At 53.8% G+C, this 19000-nt stretch overlaps 1 protein-coding gene across 1 annotated transcript; it reads left to right on the forward strand.

Annotated features, from left to right (window-relative positions):
- Positions 1 to 473: 473 nt before the first annotated feature.
- Positions 474 to 18651, forward strand: MCM9 (minichromosome maintenance 9 homologous recombination repair factor). Its single transcript, XM_032973531.2, has 12 exons — positions 474 to 933; positions 6499 to 6867; positions 7385 to 7701; positions 9147 to 9228; positions 9549 to 9752; positions 10574 to 10699; positions 11143 to 11262; positions 11831 to 12005; positions 12516 to 12718; positions 13193 to 13399; positions 13992 to 14226; positions 15649 to 18651. Exons 2-12 carry the CDS (start codon positions 6534 to 6536, stop codon positions 16994 to 16996), a joined length of 3351 nt encoding a protein of 1116 aa, XP_032829422.1. The 5' UTR covers positions 474 to 933; positions 6499 to 6533; the 3' UTR covers positions 16997 to 18651.
- The last annotated feature ends 349 nt before the right edge of the window (positions 18652 to 19000 follow it).

Genomic DNA, 19000 nt, shown 5'->3' on the forward strand with positions numbered 1-19000 from the left:
CTCCAACACCACATCATCTCTCATCACCATCATCATCTCTCTCCATCACCATTATCATCTCTCTTCATCACCATCATTAACTCTCTCCATCATCATCATCGGCTCTCTCAATCACCATAATCATCATCTCTCTCCATCATCATCTCTCCATATGTCCATCACCACCATCATCTCTCTCCATCACCATCATCTCTCTCTCCATCATCATCATCTCTCTCTCCATCACCACCATCATCTCTGTCCATCATCATCTCTCTCTATCACCACCATCATCTCTCTCCATCATCATCTCTCTCCATCACCACCATCATCTCTCTCCATCACCACCATCATCATCTCTCTCCGTCATCACCATCATCTCTCTCCATCACCACCATCATCTCTCTCCATCATCATCTCTCTCCATCACCACCATCATCTCTCTCCATCACCACCATCATCATCTCTCTCCATCATCACCATCATCTCTCTCCATCACCACCATCATCCCTCTCCATGATCACCACCATTCTCTCCATCATTACCACCATCATCTCTCTCCATCACCATCATCTCTCCATCACCACCATCATCTCTCTCCATCACCACCATCATCATCTCTCTCCATCACCATCATCGTCTCTCTCCATCATCATCATCACCATCATCTCTTTCCATCACCACCATCATCATCTCTCTCCATCACCATCATCTCTCCATCATCACCATCATCATCTCTCTCCATCATCATCTCTCTCCATCACCACCATCATCTCTCTCCATCACCATCATCATCTCTCTCCATCACCATCCTCTCTCTCCACCGTCATCACCTTGAGGTTATCTGTTTCTTTTGAATAGGCCGGAACCCTTCGCGCGCCGAGCTCACGCGCCGCGCGTTTCCGCCCGGACCCGGGACCGCGCGAGGGCGCCAAAATTCGTTCCGACTCCAGCGTGAGTACAGTAGTCTACACTGTAGTGATTACTGTACTCTATATACTGTAGTGATTACTCTATATATAATGTAGTGATTACTCTAGACTGTAGTGATTACTCTAGACTGTAGTGATTACTCTATAGACTGTAGTGATTACTCTATATACTGTAGTGATTACTCTAGACTGTAGTGATTACTCTATATACTGTAGTGATTACTCTGCACTGTAGTGAGTACTCTATATACTGTAGTGATTACTCTATATACTGTAGTGATTACAGTATATAGAGTAATTTCTACAGTCTAGAGCAATCACTACAGTCTAGAGTAATCACCACAGTATAGAGTAATCACCACAGTCTAGAGTAATCATTACAGTCTAGAGTAATCACTACAGTCTAGAGTAATCACCACAGTCTAGACTACTCAGTACAGTCTATAGAGTAATACACTGTAGTGATCACTCTATATACTGTACTCTATTTACTGTAGTGATTTCTCTAGACTGTAGTGATTACTCTAGACTGTGGTGATTACTCTAGACTGTAGTGAGTACTCTAGACTGTGGTGATTACTCTAGACTGTGGTGATTACTCTATATACTGTAGTGATTACTCTAGACTGTAGTGATTACTATAGCCTGTTGTGATTACTCTAGACTGTAATGATTACTCTGGACTGTACTGAGTAGTCTAGACTGTAGTGATTACTCTAGACTGGTGAGTAGTCTAGACTGTGGTGATTACTCTAGACTGTAGTGACTACTCTAGACTGTAGTGAGTACTCTAGACTGTAGTGAGTACTCTAGACTGTGGTGATTACTCTACATACTGTAGTGATTACTCTAGACTGTAGTGATTACTCTAGACTGTGGTGATTACTCTAGACTGTAGCGAGTACTCTAGACTGTAGTGATTACTATAGACTGTAGTGAGTACTCTAGACTGCGGTGATTACTCTAGACTGTAGTGATTACTATAGACTGTAATGATTACTCTAGACTGTAGTGATTACTCTAGACTGTGGTGATTACTCTAGACTGTCGTGATTACTCTAGACTGTGGTGATTACTCTAGACTGTAGTGATTACTCTAGACTGTGGTGATTACTCTAGACTGGTGATTACTCTATATACTGTGGTGATTACTCTAGACTGTAGTGAGTACTCTAGACTGTAGTGATTACTCTAGACTGTGGTGATCACTCTAGACTGTGGTGATTACTCTAGACTGTGGTGATTACTCTAGACTGTGGTGAGTACTCTAGATTGTGGTGATTACTCTATATACTGTGGTGATTACTCTAGACTGTATTGATTACTATAGACTGTGGTGATTACTCTAGACTGTGGTAATTACTATAGACTGCGGTGATTACTCTAGACTGTAGTGGTTACTCTAGACTGTGGTGATAACTCTAGACTGTAGTGATTACTCTAGACTGTGGGGATTACTCTATATACTGTAGTGATTGCTGTAGACTGTAATGATTACTCTAGACTGTGGTGATTACTCTATACTGTGGGGATTACTCTATATACTGTAGTGATTACTGTAGACTGTAGTGATTACTCTAGACTGTAGTGATTGCTCTAGACTGTGGTGATTACTCTAGACTGTAGTGATTACTATATATACTGTAGTGAGTACTCTAGACTGTAGTGATTACTCTAGACTGTGGTGATCACTCTAGACTGTGGTGATTACTCTAGACTGTGGTGATTACTCTAGACTGTGGTGAGTACTCTAGATTGTGGTGATTACTCTATATACTGTGGTGATTACTCTAGACTGTATTGATTACTATAGACTGTGGTGATTACTCTAGACTGTGGTAATTACTATAGACTGTGGTGATTACTCTAGACTGTAGTGGTTACTCTAGACTGTGGTGATAACTCTAGACTGTAGTGATTACTCTAGACTGTGGGGATTACTCTATATACTGTAGTGATTGCTGTAGACTGTAATGATTACTCTAGACTGTGGTGATTACTCTAGACTGTGGGGATTACTCTATATACTGTAGTGATTACTGTAGACTGTAGTGATTACTCTAGACTGTAGTGATTGCTCTAGACTGTGGTGATTACTCTAGACTGTAGTGATTACTCTATATACTGTAGTGATTACTCTAGACTGTAGTGATTACTCTAGACTGTGGTGATTACTCTATACACTGTAGTGAGTACTCTCGACTGTAGTGATTACTCTAGACTGTAGTGAGTACTCTAGACTGTGGTGATTACTCTAGACTGTAGTGAGTACTCTAGACTGTAGTGATTACTCTATATACTGTAGTGATTACTATAGACTGTAGTGATTACTCTAGCCTGTGGTGACTACTCTAGACTGTGGTGATTACTCTAGACTGTAGTGATTACTCTAGACTGTACTGAGTAGTCTAGACTGTAGTGATTACTCTAGACTGTACTGAGTAGTCTAGACTGTGGTGATTACTCTAGACTGTACTGAGTAGTCTATACTGTAGTGATTACTCTAGACTGTAGTGATTACTCTAGACTGTAGTGATTGCTCTAGATTGTAGAGATTACTCTAGACTGTAGTGATTACTCTGTATACTGTAGTGATTACTCTAGACTGTGGTGACTACTCTAGACTGTAGTGAGTACTCTAGACTATAGTGAGTACTCTAGACTGTGGTGATTACTCTACATACTGTCGTGATTACTTTAGACTGTAGTGATTACTCTAGACTGTAGTGAGTACTCTAGACTGTGGTGAGTACTCTAGACTGGTGATTACTCTAGACTGTAGTGAGTACTCTAGACTGTCGTGATTACTCTAGACTGTGGTAATCACTCTAGACTGTGGTGATTACTCTATATACTGTGGTGATTACTCTAGACTGTAGTGATTACTCTAGACTCTGGTGATTACTCTATATACTGTGGTGAGTACTCTAGACTGTGGTGATTACTCTAGACTGTCGTGATTACTCTATAAACTGTAGCGATTACTCTAGACTGTAGTGATTACTCTAGCCTGTAGTGATTACTCTAGACTGTAGTGATTACTCTGGACTGTACTGAGTAGTCTAGACTGTAGTGATTACTCTAGACTGGTGATTACTCTAGACTGTGGTGATTACTATAGACTGTAATTATTACTTTATATACTGTAGTGATTACTCTAGACTGTAGTGAGTACTCTAGACTATGGTGATTACTCTAGACTGTGGTGATTACTCTAGACTGTACTGAGTAGTCTATACTGTAGTGATTACTCTAGACTGTAGTGATTACTCTAGACTGTAGTGATTGCTCTAGACTGTAGAGATTACTCTAGACTGTAGTGATTACTCTATATACTGTAGTGATTACTCTAGACTGTGGTGACTACTCTAGACTGTAGTGATTACTCTATATACTGTAGTGATTACTCTAGACTGTAGTGATTACTCTGGACTGTGGTGAGTAGTCTAGACTGTGGCGATTACTCTAGACTGTGGTGACTACTCTAGACTGTAGTGAGTACTCTAGACTGTGGTGATTACTCTACATACTGTAGTGATTACTCTAGACTGTAGTGATTACTCTAGACTGTGGTGAGTACTCTAGACTGGTGATTACTCTAGACTGTAGTGAGTACTCTAGACTGTCGTGATTACTCTAGACTGTGGTGATCACTCTAGACTGTGGTGATTACTCTATATACTGTGGTGATTACTCTAGACTGTGGTGATTACTCTAGATTGTGGTGATTACTGTATATACTGTGGTGATTACTTTAGACTGTAGTGAGTAGTCTATACTGTAGTGATTACGCTAGACTGTAGAGATTACTCTAGACTGTAGTGATTACTCTATATACTGTAGTGATTTCTCTAGACTGTGGTGACTACTCTAGACTGTAGTGATTACTCTATATACTGTAGTGATTACTCTAGACTGTAGTGATTACTCTAGACTGTGGTGAGTAGTCTAGACTGTGGTGATTACTCTAGACTGTGGTGACTACTCTAGACTGTAGTGAGTACTCTAGACTGTAGTGAGTACTCTAGACTGTGGTGATTACTCTACATACTGTAGTGATTACTCTAGACTGTAGTGATTACTCTAGACTGTGGTGATTACTCTAGACTGTGGTGAGTACTCTAGACTGTAGTGAGTACTCTAGACTGTCGTGATTACTCTAGACTGTGGTGATCACTCTAGACTGTAGTGATTACTCTATATACTGTAGTTATTACTCTAGACTGTAGTGATTACTCTAGACTGTGGTGAGTAGTCTAGACTGTAGTGATTACTCTAGACTGTAGTGAGTATTCTATAGCATTTAATGATGATTTGAAGCTTTCTTGACTGCAGGAATCCACACTCTTTGTTCTTTCGGTAAAGTCACGTCGGTAGAAAAGAAAATAAAGTTCGACGTTTCGGGCGCAACACAAGCGTCCTTCATCAAGTGGAAAATCTTGGCCTGCTGTTGAGGCAGACTGTTTTAAAAGGTTTTAAATCGGTGTAGCCTAAGGGCACGGAGTGACTAATGAGGTCTGAATTGGTCTGTAATAAGGTAGGGCACTGATAAGGGGTTGACGGGTTTGGCATCGCCACCACGTAACTTGGTCTCAATAGGCCATCTATTACTTATTACCATAATATAATGATTATTTTAATTCACGCCATTTCGGACATGGGGAATGTTGAATGATTCTTCACCAGACTTAACTACCTCGCCTGGTATACGGGAGATCGTGGTTTCGATCCTGACCCTGACTCCTGCTGTATATTTGGAGTTTGCGTGTCTCTCTCTCTCATCATCATCATCACGGTGGCTAGGAGATGTTAACTACCTCGCATGGTATACAGGAGATTGTGGGTTCGATGCCGACCCTGACTCCTGCTGTATATTTAGAGTTTGCGTGTCTCTCTCTCATCATCATCACCATCACGGTGGCTAGGACATGTTAACTACCTCGCCTGGTATACTGGAGATTGTGGGTTCGATGCCGACCCTGACTCCTGCTGTATATTTGGAGTTTGCGTGTCTCTCTCCCCGTGGTCGCGTGGATTTTTCTCCGGGTCTTCCAGGTTTTCCCTCCACATTTAGAATCAACAACGTGCCTTAGGACTGTCTGGCTGCTTGACATGTCCACGTGATAATCCATTTCGTTTGTGGCCAAGTCACTTTTGAAAAAAGTGGGCCTTACCTGGTTAACTACAAATAGTTTACTTAATCATCATCGTCATCGCGATCTGTGGGCAGTTATCCCGTAGGTGTCCAGTGTACATTTCGTCATTTGTTTTCGCTTTCCTCTGTCTTGTGCCACTATGATCAAGCAGTGGCCACATCTTTCTGGCACCAATCTCTCATGTCATCGTCAAGCCACTCTCTGTGAGGTCTCCCTTGCTGTTGTCCTCGCGATGCATGCGTCCAAATAGTGCCAGCTTCCTTATCTTTACGCTGGTCACTCTTTGAGGACCAGCTTAGCTGCGGCATCCTTCCTGCAGCAATACGTTTCGAGTGTGTCGGTATCAGCTTTAGTTTACATTGATTCCTGCTTTGAACCCTGCCAGAAGCTCACTCGTCTACACCAACCTACCACGGCCCCCCCCCCCGCAGGGAATTCCTCCTCCTCCTCCTCCACCGCTGGGGCCATGGAGGCCGAGCGGCTGGAGCAGCTGGGCCGGGCCATGGAGGCCTACGCCCTGGAGCACCACGGCGCCGACCTGCTGCGCGTGCTGCGCGCCCCCGCCGGCGCCGCGCGGCACTACCCCGTGCTGCTCGACGCCATGGCCCTCCTGGAGAGCGACATGGCGCTGGGCGAGAGCGTGCTGGCGCTGCCCTCGCTGCTGCTGCCCGCGTGCGACGAGGCGCTGGCGCGCGCGCAGGCGGCGCTGCTCGCGCGCCGGGCGGGGGTCGACGACGGCGGCGGCGGCGGCGGCGCCGCCGCGCTGTCCGTCAAGCCCAACGTGCACGCGAGGTTCACCGGTACGCCGTGGCGGTGGCCGTGGTGTAGCGGTGTAGCGGTTGTCGCGCTGCGCTATGAACCCGGCGACCCGGGTTCGGGTCCCGCTCACGGCCAACACCGGTGACGATTATCTGAACCGGTCCCGGGCCTCCCCTAGGTCGACTCAGCCATACATGAGTACCTGGTTGCGGTGTGTAAACATCGCCACGGGGGAGACAAAGGCGGCCGGGCGTGGTGCTCGCCACCCACCCCCTCGTGCACCGTGCCGGCCTTCGTAGGTGCTACTCGCTAACAGCACTTGCCCCTACAGTCTGTTAAAGTCGATACGGGGGCATCTTTGTCTTTGCTGGTCGTGTTGGTGAACAGGGAGATGGGGGGGGGGTGGGAGGGGGTTATTTATCGAACTCGCACATTGTTTCAGCCACCGCGCACGGGGAAATAGAATCGAACCGGCAATCTCCGCGTCCGCAGGTCCGGTGCGGACAACCTGACCGCCGCCGCCCCTGATCATCATGATCGCGGTTTCCTCGGCCACAGGTCTCCCGCAGTGCCCCGAGCTGAGCCGCGAGCGCCTGCCGCTGGCGTCGGACGCGGGCCGCCTGCTGCGCGTCTCGGGCACCGTGATCCGCACCGGCGCCACCCGGCTGCTGGAGCACGAGCGGACCTTCGCGTGCCTCGCCTGCGGCCGGCGATTCCCGGTGCGCGCCGAGCTCGAGACCTTCCACGGCCTGTCGGCCCCCGCCGCCTGCCCCGCCGCGCCCGCCTGCCGCTCCACCAGGTTCACCGGCGTCGGCGGAGAAGGGGGCCAGCCGGGCGTCTGCCGCGACTACCAGGAGGTCAAGATACAGGAGCAGGTTTGCGTTGGTGTCCACGCCTTGCCGCCGCGCTCGGCGCCGGGAGGGCGGTCCCACCGTGGACCGGGTGGCTCAGATGGCAGAGACGTCGAGGGTCTGGGTTCCATTCCGGGTGTTCGTTTGCCCGTGGCTGAATTGCGGGTTGCGAGCGGAGTGGGTTGATGCTGTCGGCCCGGTCGCCAATGACTTGCGTAGAGATCCGCAGACTCGCATGGAGACCTATAGACCCGTTTAGAAACCCACAGACGTACAGAGTGAGCCATATATAGGTTCGTGTAGAAACCCACAAGGTTAAAGTGATCCATAAACCCATAGGCTTATATAGAAACCCTGGTCATCGTTGCAGCGGCTTTTGGTTAACCATCGGACGAAGACGGTCGCTGCATCGTGCGCTTTAAGTTGCACTTCTGCGGCCGTCTGGAACGCTCTTCTGATATTAGGAAACGACTGGAGCTATGCACTTTTAAATAGAAAACGAATTTATTTAGAACAGTTTTTTTGTGTTCAGTTTGTTGTCCTTCCCCCCGCACCTCCGATTAGCACGGTTGGCGAAGTACGGTGCGAAAGAAGTTAAACGCACACGCACCCGCATACATACATAGACTCGCGCAGCAGCTAAGAGACTCGCACAGAGATCCATAGACTGGAAGAGAAGTGGGTCAGCCCGGTGTCTGCCGGGACTGCCAGGAGATTTAAGATGCAAGATAATTGATATTTGTAAAGATTTAATCACCTGTGGCGATTTGAATCTTGGTGGTGCAAGGTAAGCGTACAGCCTGGTCACCAATTACCACAACACATTTGTTCTGCTATGAATTTTTGCAAAAATTCTGAGAATTTAAAATGTCGCTTTGACTGTCACACGGACGAGCATTACTTTCACGTGGCAGGGTGGGTGAGAAGGACGCTGTGTGTGCACCAGAGGTCACTGAAGAAGGGGCTCTCAAAGGTAGCTCTGTGATACCCGCTTCCATGGGCCGTCCCCTAACACGGAGGGCCGATGCGCCGCTCGGCAAGATTTGCCGCGTGGAATCTTCGCCTTGCGAAGACACGACGCTCGATAGCTCGATCGGGATAAACTCGGGGAAAAGGCACAATTCCTCACGTGAGTTGTACGGGGGGGGGGGGGTGGGCGGGGGGGGTCCCGCTGGGTGGTGAGAGCTGCACGACACAGCGGAGTTTTCGGTTGTCATAGGCGACCGTGGGACCGCCTGACATGCGCTCAGCAGAGTGCAGGAAAACCACTTAGTGCTGTGCCCTGCACGCTCCCCGCCTTCGCCAACCCGTGCTGACCGCCGTGGCGAGGAACGGAGAAACCGACCCCCACGACCCGCACGGCGTGGGGGAGGTCATCGTCCGCCGGTGGATTGAGACGGGTGGGCGAGCGAGCGGGTGGTGTGTGCGGGGTGACACGGGGTGAATGTGTCTCACCGTGCGACGCGCAGGTCCAGAAGCTGGCCATGGGCACCATCCCCCGCTCCATGGTGGTGGTGCTGGAGGATGATTTGGTGGACACCTGTAAATCCGGTAGGGTAGAGCGTGGCAGCCCATTCACTCGTTGGTTAAATAGTTCATTAATTCATTCGTCGTCGTCGTCAGCGTCGTCCCTAACCCATCGATTGCTGTAAGAATGCATCCCTAAACCGTCGCCATCACTCAGGGACCTGTGGTGGAACGCTCCGTCTAGCTCCTGTCTGTCCCAGATGGCGTGCGTGCGTGCGTGCGCGTGACCCAGCCATCTCGGTCAACCAGTAACACCTTCATAGACGCCGCTCGCGAACGGCACCGGGGCCTCAAAAGTCTCGTCAAGGCTGCAAGGGGGGCATCTCTGTCTTTGCGCGACGCAGGGGACGACGTGACGGTGTGCGGCGTGGTGACCCAGCGCTGGCGCCCGCTGGTCCCCGGCTCCCGCTGCGACCTGGAGCTGGTGCTGCGAGCGAACCACCTGGAGGTGGCAAACGATGGCACGGGGCTCGGGGTGGAGCTGGGCGAGGAGGAGCGCCGCGCGGTGCAGGAATTCTGGGAGGGGTTCGCCCACAACCCGCTGGCAGGTGGGGGAGTCGCGGGGCGGAGAGGCGCCCTGAGGCTCCGCTGTGGCCGGCGGCGTCGTCGTCGGTGTCGTCTTTTGTCATCGTCGAGGCATCGGCGTTGAGTCGTCGTCATCGTGATGAGCGTTGTCATGATTGAGCCATCATCGTCATCATCATTATTGAGTAATCATCATTATTGAGTCATCATTATTGAATCATCATCATCATCGTCATTGAGTCATTGAGTCATCATCATTATTGAGTAATCATCATCATTATTGAGTCATCATTATTGAATAATCGTCATCATCATCATTGAGCCATCATCGTCATCATCGTCATCATCGTCATCATCATTGAGTGATCATCATCATTATTGAGTCATCATCATTATTGAGTCATCATCATTATTGAGTCGTCGGCACAATCATCTTCATTGTTTTTCATCATTGATCCATCATCATCATTATTGATCCTTCATCATCATGATCAATTATCATCATTATCATCAGCGGTATGAACAATGATATCACCGTGTGCCAGGCGGATTTGCGAGATTTCAGCCGGGATGATGTAATCCTTGTCAGGAATCATCGGGATGGTATACCCTTAATTTACCTTTGTGCGTGTGTGTGTGCGTGCGTGTGCGCGTGTGTGTGCGCGTGTGTGCGTGTGTGCGTGTACGCGTATGTGCGCGTGCTTGTGCGCGTGTGTGTGTGTGCGTGTGCGCGTGCGCGCGTGCGCGCGTGCGTGCGTGCGCGTGTGCGTGTGCGCGTGTGTGTGTGTGTGTGTGCGCGTGTGTGTGTGCGTATGTGTGTGTGTGCGTGTGTGCGCGTGCGCAGGTAGAAATGTGATCCTGGCCAGCCTGTGCCCGCAGGTGTTCGGCATGTACGTGGTGAAACTGGCGGTCGCCCTGGTGCTCGCCGGCGGGGTCGCACGCGTTGACCCGTCGGGCACTCGCGTGAGAGGTGAGGACGCCTGAGCGCCACTCCCCGTTTAGACCAGGGGGGCTTGGCAACCGAAATAACAAGAAGAGACAATTCTTGTCGATTTCGCGAAAACAAATCCTGAATGTTTCAAGAGGCGCAACGTTCTGCGTGGTGAATAAGAGACGGTGGTGGTGGTGGTGGTGGCGGCGGCAGCCGCTCCTTAATAACGGACGTCCCTTAAAGACCCACGCAGCATGCCACTCCGGAGCTGCGCTGTAATGTACATTGTACATTTTTATTACATTGTACATTATATTGTACTTTACATTGTACATTACTTTGTACAGAACATTTCTCGTCTATTTGATATTTCGGCGTGCAATTCACGCGCTTGGCCCTGATGGCATCTTATCTGATTGTCGCAAAACGTCGTCGCCCCTCGTCACGCTTGAATCCAATTTGGCGACATTCTCGCCCCACAGGTGAGCCCCACCTGCTGCTCGTGGGAGACCCCGGCACCGGCAAATCGCAGCTGCTGAAGTACGCGGCCAAGATCACGCCGCGCTCCGTGCTCACCACCGGCATCGGCTCCACCAGCGCCGGTGCGGACTCCGCTCCCCACCGGCCCCTCGCTTCCCCACCGCTCGCGGTCGACGGCAAAGGGATGACCCCTGACCCCGACCGTCTGCTCGGCCAATGCCAGCCACTGGCGTTTGTTGCAGACCGGGGGTCGACTCCCGACCCTGACCCTGCTGCTGTATATTTGGAGTTTGTGCGTCTCTCTCATCATCATCATCATCACGGTGGCTAGGAGATGTTAACTACCTCGCCTGGTATACAGGAGGTCGGGGCTTCGATCCCGACCCTAAAGCCTGACTATATTTGGAGTTTGCGCGTCTCATCATCATCATCACGGTGGCTAGGAGATGTTAACTCCGGGTCCTCCGGTCTTTTCCCTCCACATGCAGTATCAGCGTCACGCGTTTCGAGTATTTGGCTGCTATAAATGTACACATGGTGATGAGTCACTTGGTTTCGCTATCATTTCTGGCCAGGTTGCTCCTGAAAAATAGCTGCATAGAGCTCAGTGCGCCAACAGCACTTGCCCCGACAGTCTTGTGAGGCTACGCGGGGGATCTTTGTCATTGGCGGTTGTGGGTGCGGGCCCAGGTTTGACGGTGGCGGCCGTGCGCGACGGTGGCGACTGGGGCCTCGAGGCCGGCGCTCTGGTGCTGGCCGACGGGGGCCTCTGCTGCATCGACGAGTTCAGCAGCATCCGCGAGCACGACCGGGCCAGCGTGCACGAGGCGATGGAGCAGCAAAGCATCAGCGTCGCCAAGGCCGGGTCAGAGGACACACGCGGAGACGTCGCGCGGAGATGTCCACGGACGCGCGGGGATGTGTACAGGGGGATACGCGAGACATGCAACACACGTAGATATGGTAGACGCGGGGATATGGGAGGTACGGGAGATATGGGGATACGGGAGACATGCGGCTAAGCAAGACATGGAACACACATATATATGGTAGACATGGGGGATACGGGAGATACGGGAGACACGGGAGACACGGGATATGGGAGACACGGGGATACGGGAGACATGGGAGACATGAACGAGACACGAGGACACGGGGCACACGCTGTGTACATGGGGCACATGGAACACGGTGGCTGAACCGTGGACCGTGCCCGATAACGGCGACGATGAAGCTAACGGTGGTGAAGCTCATCGGGGATGGTGGCGATGGCGTCGATGCCGACGTTGAGAACGACGGCGACGCGGACGACGATAACACCGTGACGATGGCGCCCCCCGCCCCCCCGCCCCCCCGCCCCCCCGCCCCCCGCCAGGCTGGTTTGCAAGCTGAGCACGCGCACCACGGTGCTGGCGGCGACCAACCCCAAGGGCCGCGTGGAGGCCGGCGAGCCGCTGAGCTCGAGCGTGGCGCTGGCCAGCCCGCTGCTCAGCCGCTTCGACCTCGTGCTCGTGCTGCTGGACGCGCGCAACGAGGACTGGGACCGTATCGTCTCCTCCTTCATCCTGCAGAACCGCGGTAGCCCCGGGGGAGCGTCGCCGGCGCTGCCCGCGATGGCGCGGGAGGTTTCCCCGCAGGCCCGGAGGTTCCGGGAGGGTCATCGGAGGCCGTGAGGTTTCCGGAGATTTCCAGAGGCCCGGAAGTAACCCGTTGCGGGGCCCCCTCATTTATTGTGCGTGGCACGGGGGGGGGGGCGGGTGGGCGAGGGGCAACTTGCACTCCGCTTGGGACGCCCGCGGCACTGTTACTCATACGACGTGTGAAACGACGATGATAACGACGTTGACGATGACGGTGATGATGACGGACAGAACGGTGATGAACGTGGTGATGGGAATAATGGCAGTCATCACGGACGAGAGATGATGGTAACGGCGAGGAACTTGGCAACGGTGGTTATTATAATGCAGATCGAATGAGATATTGACGACGGCGGTGACGGCAATGATGATCGTGGTAACGCCCCCCCCCCCCCCCCCCCCCTCAACGTAGGCGCCCCCCCGTGCGACGCAGAGGGCATATGGCCAATGGAGCGCATGCGCTGCTACTTCCGGCTGGCGCGCTCCCTCGAGCCGCAGCTTTCGGACGATGCGAACCGCGTGCTGGCGGCGTACTACCGGCTGCAGCGCGCCAGCGACACGCGCAGCGCCGCACGCACCACCGTGCGGCTGCTCGAAAGCCTCGTGCGTCTCGCCGAGGGTGAGCCCCCCCCGCCCCCCCCGCCCCCCCCGCCCCCCCCCCCCCCCCGCGGTGGCTGTGAGATGTTTACTACCTCGCCTGGTGTGCAGGAGGTCGTGGGTTCGATCCCGACACTGACGCCTGAGTTTGCGTGTGTCTCTCTCTCTCTCTCTCTCCCCGCGGTCGTGTGGATTTTTCTCAGGGTTCTCCGGTTTTTTGCTCCAGAATCATCGTCACGCATTGAGAGTACTTGTCTGCTGCTACAAGTGTCCACGTGATAAGCCACTTCGTCGAGCCTATCATTTGTGGCCAGGTCGCTTCTGAAGAAAGGGCTGTAGAGCTCGCTGGGCCTTGCCTGTTAAAGTAAAAATAGTTTTAGTTTAAACTCGTCCTGTGGTCTCAAACGGTGCCGATCCCTAAACCCATCCCGCCGTTTAACCCGTGCCATGCGTATCGGCCGTGCCCGTTGCATTGTTGTTAAGACGACGTAGTAATTGTCGTCGCGACGACTCGCTCATCATTGTCACGACGGCATGGCGCGATCATCACCATGGTTACGATGACCTGCCCCCCTGCCCCGCGCCCCCCCCCCCCATACTTCCATCTCGCGCAGCGCACGCGCGGCTCATGCTGCGCGGCGTGGTGACGGTGGAAGACGCGGTGACGGTGGTGTCGGTCATGGAGACGTCCATGCAGGGCGGCGCGCTCACGGGCGGCGCCGGGGTGAACGCGCTGCACACTTGCTTCCCCGACGACCCCGTGCAGCAGTACCAGGCGCAGTGCGACGTGCTGCTCGCCCGACTCGGCCTGCACGACCTGCTGCGGGGGGAGACCGAGCGGCTGCACCGGTACGGGCGCGCCCGTCGTCGCCGTCGCGGTCGTCGCCGTCGTCGCTGTAGTCGTCGTCAATGTTGTCACCATCGTCGTCGTCATGGTTGTCGTCGTCAATGTTGTCACCATCGTCGTCGTTGTTGTCGTCGTCGTCAATGTTGTCACCATCATCATCATCGTCATGGTTGTCGTCGTCAATGTTGTCACCATCGTCGTCGTCGGTGTTGTCGTCGTCAGTGTTGTCACCATCGTCGTCGTTGTTGTCGTCGTCGTCAATGTTGTCACCATCATCATCATCGTCATGGTTGTCGTCGTCAATGTTGTCACCATCGTCGTCGTCGGTGTTGTCGTCGTCAGTGTTGTCACCATCGTCGTCGTTGTTGTCGTCGTCGTCAATGTTGTCACCATCATCATCATCGTCATGGTTGTCGTCGTCAGTGTTGTCACCATCGTCGTCGTCATCGTTGTCGTCGTCAATGTTGTCACCATCGTCGTCGTTGTCGTCGTCAATGTTGTCATCATCATCATCATGGTTGTCGTCGTCAGTGTTGTCACCATCATCATCGTCATGGTTGTCGTCGTCAATGTTGTCACCATCGTCATGGTTGTCGTCGTCAGTGTTGTCACCATCATCATCGTCATGGTTGTCGTCGTCAATGTTGTCACCATCGTCATGGTTGTCGTCGTCAGTGTTGTCACCATCATCATCGTCATGGTTGTCGTCGTCAATGTTGTCACCATTGTCGTCGTTGTCGTCGTCAATGTTGTCATCATCGTCATGGTTGTCATCGTCAGTGTTGTCACCATCGTCGTCGTCGTTGTCGTCGTTGTCGTCGTCAATGTTGTCACCATCGTCATCGTTGTTGTCAATGTAATCATCATCATCGTTGTCAATGTAATCATCATCATCGTCATGGTTGCCGTCGTCAATGTAGTCATGAACATCATCTTTGTCGTCAGCATCATCATTGTTGTCGTCTGTGTAATCATCATCGTCATCAATGATGGATGCCGTCGTCAATGTAGTCATTGTCGTCGTCGTCGTCATCATCATCGTTGTTGTCGTCACTGTAGTGACCGGCATCGTCGGCGTCGTTATCGTCCAGGATGTTGATGTTGATGTTGTTGTTGTTGTGCGATGCCAAGCTCACCGTAGCCGTCTCGGAAACCTTTCACTCTTATTTTATTGACCGATTACACATTTTAATCGGAAATAACATTGTAAAACCCCAAATGTAAACATTGCAAAGTGTTTGGCGGTTTGCGCACCGGCGCGCGAGCCTTGCTCGTGGTCAAACCTAAGCAGCAGCCTCGGCCACGGGGCCTCTGCCGGCCTCGACACCGGCCCTCTGTCCAAGGGCCTGCCAGCCTAGGCCGCACGCCTTCTTGGCCTCGAATCCAAACCGGCATCTGCATCTCCTCTGCTCCCGTGTCCCCAGCCTCAAGAGCTCGCAGGGCGGGGGGGGGGACGGAGAGGAGGCTTCTCCGTCAGCCGCGGACGACGGAGCGCCAGCCGCCGGGGACTCGTCCGCCTCCCCGCCGGACGGCATCCCTCCGACCCCCGACCCCCGCGGATGGCCCCTGACCTCCACCCCCTTGGAGGGTCTCGACCCGCCGGCCCCCGCCTCGCCCGCGGCGGCGCCCGCCCCTTGCGAGCGCGAGGCCGAGACGCCGAGACCTCCGAGCTCGCGGGCGGGCGGCGGGCGCGGGGGCGGGGGGCGGGCGGCGAAGGCCGGAGGGGCCGGCGGCGGGCGCGCCGGCGCCGTGGGCGACGCGGGGACGTCGGGGGAGGCGCCCGGCAGGTTGGCGCGCTTCGCCTTCCTGAGCAAGCCGCGGCTCAGCCGCTCGCCGGCGAAGGGCGGAGACGGGCGGAGCGACGGCGACGATGGACGGGACGAGACGCGGGGGCACGCCGGGGCGCGTGCGAGTCGCGAGACCGGTCAGTATGAACGCGGCGAGGATCACGGGCACGCCGCCGCCGGTCGGCTTGGACCTAATCTACCTGGTGGACAGGGACACGGTGATGCTGATAGACACAATAACGCTGATAGACGCGACGAGGGTGACACGCGCAACAAGCCTCGCGTACACGGGCACGGCAAGCCTGCTGCTGCTGCTGCTGATGATCGCACAGCGGCCCGAGGACATAGACAATCCAGCGGACGAGGACCCGGCGACGCTCACGAGAGCGCGAGCGACTGGGACGCCTCCGTGGCGGACTTGTCGTCGTCGTCGCCGCTCCACCACCCGTCGGCCCTCTCCTCCGGTACCATCCGGAGCGGCGAGCCTCGAAAATTGGTGGCACCACCGGAGGGGTCACCGCCTCTAACCGGGGCCCCTCCCAGTCGCGGCGCGAAGCGCCTGCGAGGGCCCAGCGATGATCGGGGACTCGGGGAGCGGGGAGGCCCGGAGGGACCCGGGGAGCCCAACGCCGGCGCCAGCAAACGGTCAAAGCTGCTGCTCTTACAGCGCATCAATGGTTGTGGCGGTGGTGGTGGCACTGACGCTGACGCTGGCGGTGTGAATGGTGGTGGTGGTGGTGCTGGTGGTGCTGGAGTTAATGGTTTCGGTTGTAGTGCTACAAGAGGTGATGGTGGCGCTGGCGCCGGTAACGACGGAGGCGATGGTGTTGGTGGTAGTAGCGGTGGTGGAAGTGGCGGTGATCGTGTCGGTGTGAGCCGCAAGCCGGTGGTGCGGCGGTCTGCCGAGGTTGACCCATCCGTGCGGCCCCGCGTATCCTCCAGCACCCTCGCTCGCCTCGCCGCCTTCTCCAGCGGCTCCCGGTAGCGCAGGGAGGCCACCACCGCCAGCATCACCACCACCACCACCAGCGTCGCCACCACCACCACCAGCGTCGTCACCATCACCGCCACGACCAACGCCTTCATCAAAACCACCGCTGCCACCACTGTCATCATCATCATCATATACACTCGCTATTGGAGTTCGCCAAACATCTCCATATGGGACCACAGGGCCTGGGCAATTGTTGCCACTGGATCTGGCTCATCTGTGGTTTCCCTCTCTCACTCACGGAGGGGGTAAAACGACAAACTGCGCGCGTTGCAACTTCTACGTCATGATCACCGCCACCGCCAGAGTCCACCAGCACCGCACCGCGGCCTCCACAGGGCCCTCTCCGCCAGAGGGAGACGACGGCGCTGGCCGCTTGGCCTCCGCTGGAGGAGGGCCAAGCGGCCGCCGCTCGGCGCGCGCGAGCGTGACGGAAACCTGGGAGCCGTCGGACTCCCGTCTCTCGGCTCGGCGAGCGTTGTTTGGATGATGTGCTTGGATACATTTCGGTATTTTCTTTCTCCCGGTTGGGCTACGGGCCCGGTGCGTCCGCCCCGGCGCTTGCGCGTAGGGACCGCGTGCTGCAGAACTCGCACGGAACGGGACGTCGCAGATGCACGTTTTGTGCACAAACTCGCTTTTGGGCGCCGCACTTGCGAGATGCTCGCTACCTCGCCTGGCACAGATGGGGGCGTGGTTTTCAGTCCCGACCCTGGTGCCTGCATATTTTGGGAATTTTTTTTGCCGGGCCCTCCCGATTTTTTTCCGTCCACATTTTTGAATCGTCAACACGCGTTCAGAGTATTTGGCCGCTATTAATTTGCACGCGATAAGCCGCTTCGGTTGAGCTCTCGTTGGCGATAGCCAGGTCGCTTCTGAAGAAAGAGCTGTAGAGCTCACCTCTACAGCTCTGACGGTCCAAGCCGACGTTGCCCAGCCGTGACGCGATTGCGTTTTTTGGATAACGACGCTTTGAGAGTAAGGGGATAGTTGTGTTGTCATGCGGCCTTTTGTGTTGCTTTACGTTCAATTGGCAGTCCTTCCTCTGTAAAGCAATCACATTTATATATTTTATATCTACAATCATCTGCTGCTGCTGCTGGGTTAGCGGCCGTGCACAATGTCGTTTCTTTGAAGGCCGCTGTGTTATTGGCGGGCGTGTCTTGGTTTTTGTGTTTAATATATTTTGCCTGTTTTGCTTTGAGATTTACTTACAGTATAAAATATGTAACAATTATAATTCACGGGCCTTTGTAAATCCACCGCAGGATGAACACCACACCCGCCCTAACCCCCTCCACGCCTGATCTGTAAAGGAGTTTTGTTTGACCATACTTTGCCATGCTGGTCACAACGGGCTGGCGAAAGGGATCAGGAGGCGAGGCTTGGACATCGCTCGCCACCGATGTTGGGGATCGAACTCGGGTCCATAGCGCAGTGAGCTAACCACTGCGCCGCCACTTCCCCCGCCCCCCACCCCCACTCGTGCTTGCACTCAGCGGTCCATCTCCGATTCATTTCCATCGTAGCGAGTCGAGTTGAGGCGTTTATTAAAGAGCTGGGCTGTAATCCTATTGCTTAAATACTTGATTACCCTCGAGGTGACCGATTCAGCCGATAACAGATGAATTAATCCATCACTCTTCAGATTACCGCGTCAATTGGTCAATCTAATCGGATAAGACGGATATAGTTGGGGGGGGGGGAGCCTCACCTCTCTCTGCACGTGTGCCGCCGGACGGGAGGTGAACGATTGGGCTTGGTGACATCGTTGGCATCATCATCGCACGCGTCGCCGCGCTGGGCGTGGGTGGCACGGGGGGGGGCGGGTTGCGGGGGAGCTGCCACCGCTTTCATTTTTAAAGGGGGCACCGGGTACTCGACCAGACGACCCAAGTCGTCCGTTTGAATGTTTTGGGTTCGATTAATCGAGCTGATTGGAATGGATCGATTTTGCATGACTGGTCGTCCCAGCCGTGGCTCGTTCGGACCGCAGGG

This window comes from Petromyzon marinus, chromosome 51 (genome assembly GCF_048934315.1).
Source record: "Petromyzon marinus isolate PM22_M1 ecotype Great Lakes invasive population chromosome 51, UKy_Petmar_22M1.pri1.0, whole genome shotgun sequence".
Lineage (NCBI taxonomy): Eukaryota > Metazoa > Chordata > Hyperoartia > Petromyzontiformes > Petromyzontidae > Petromyzon > Petromyzon marinus.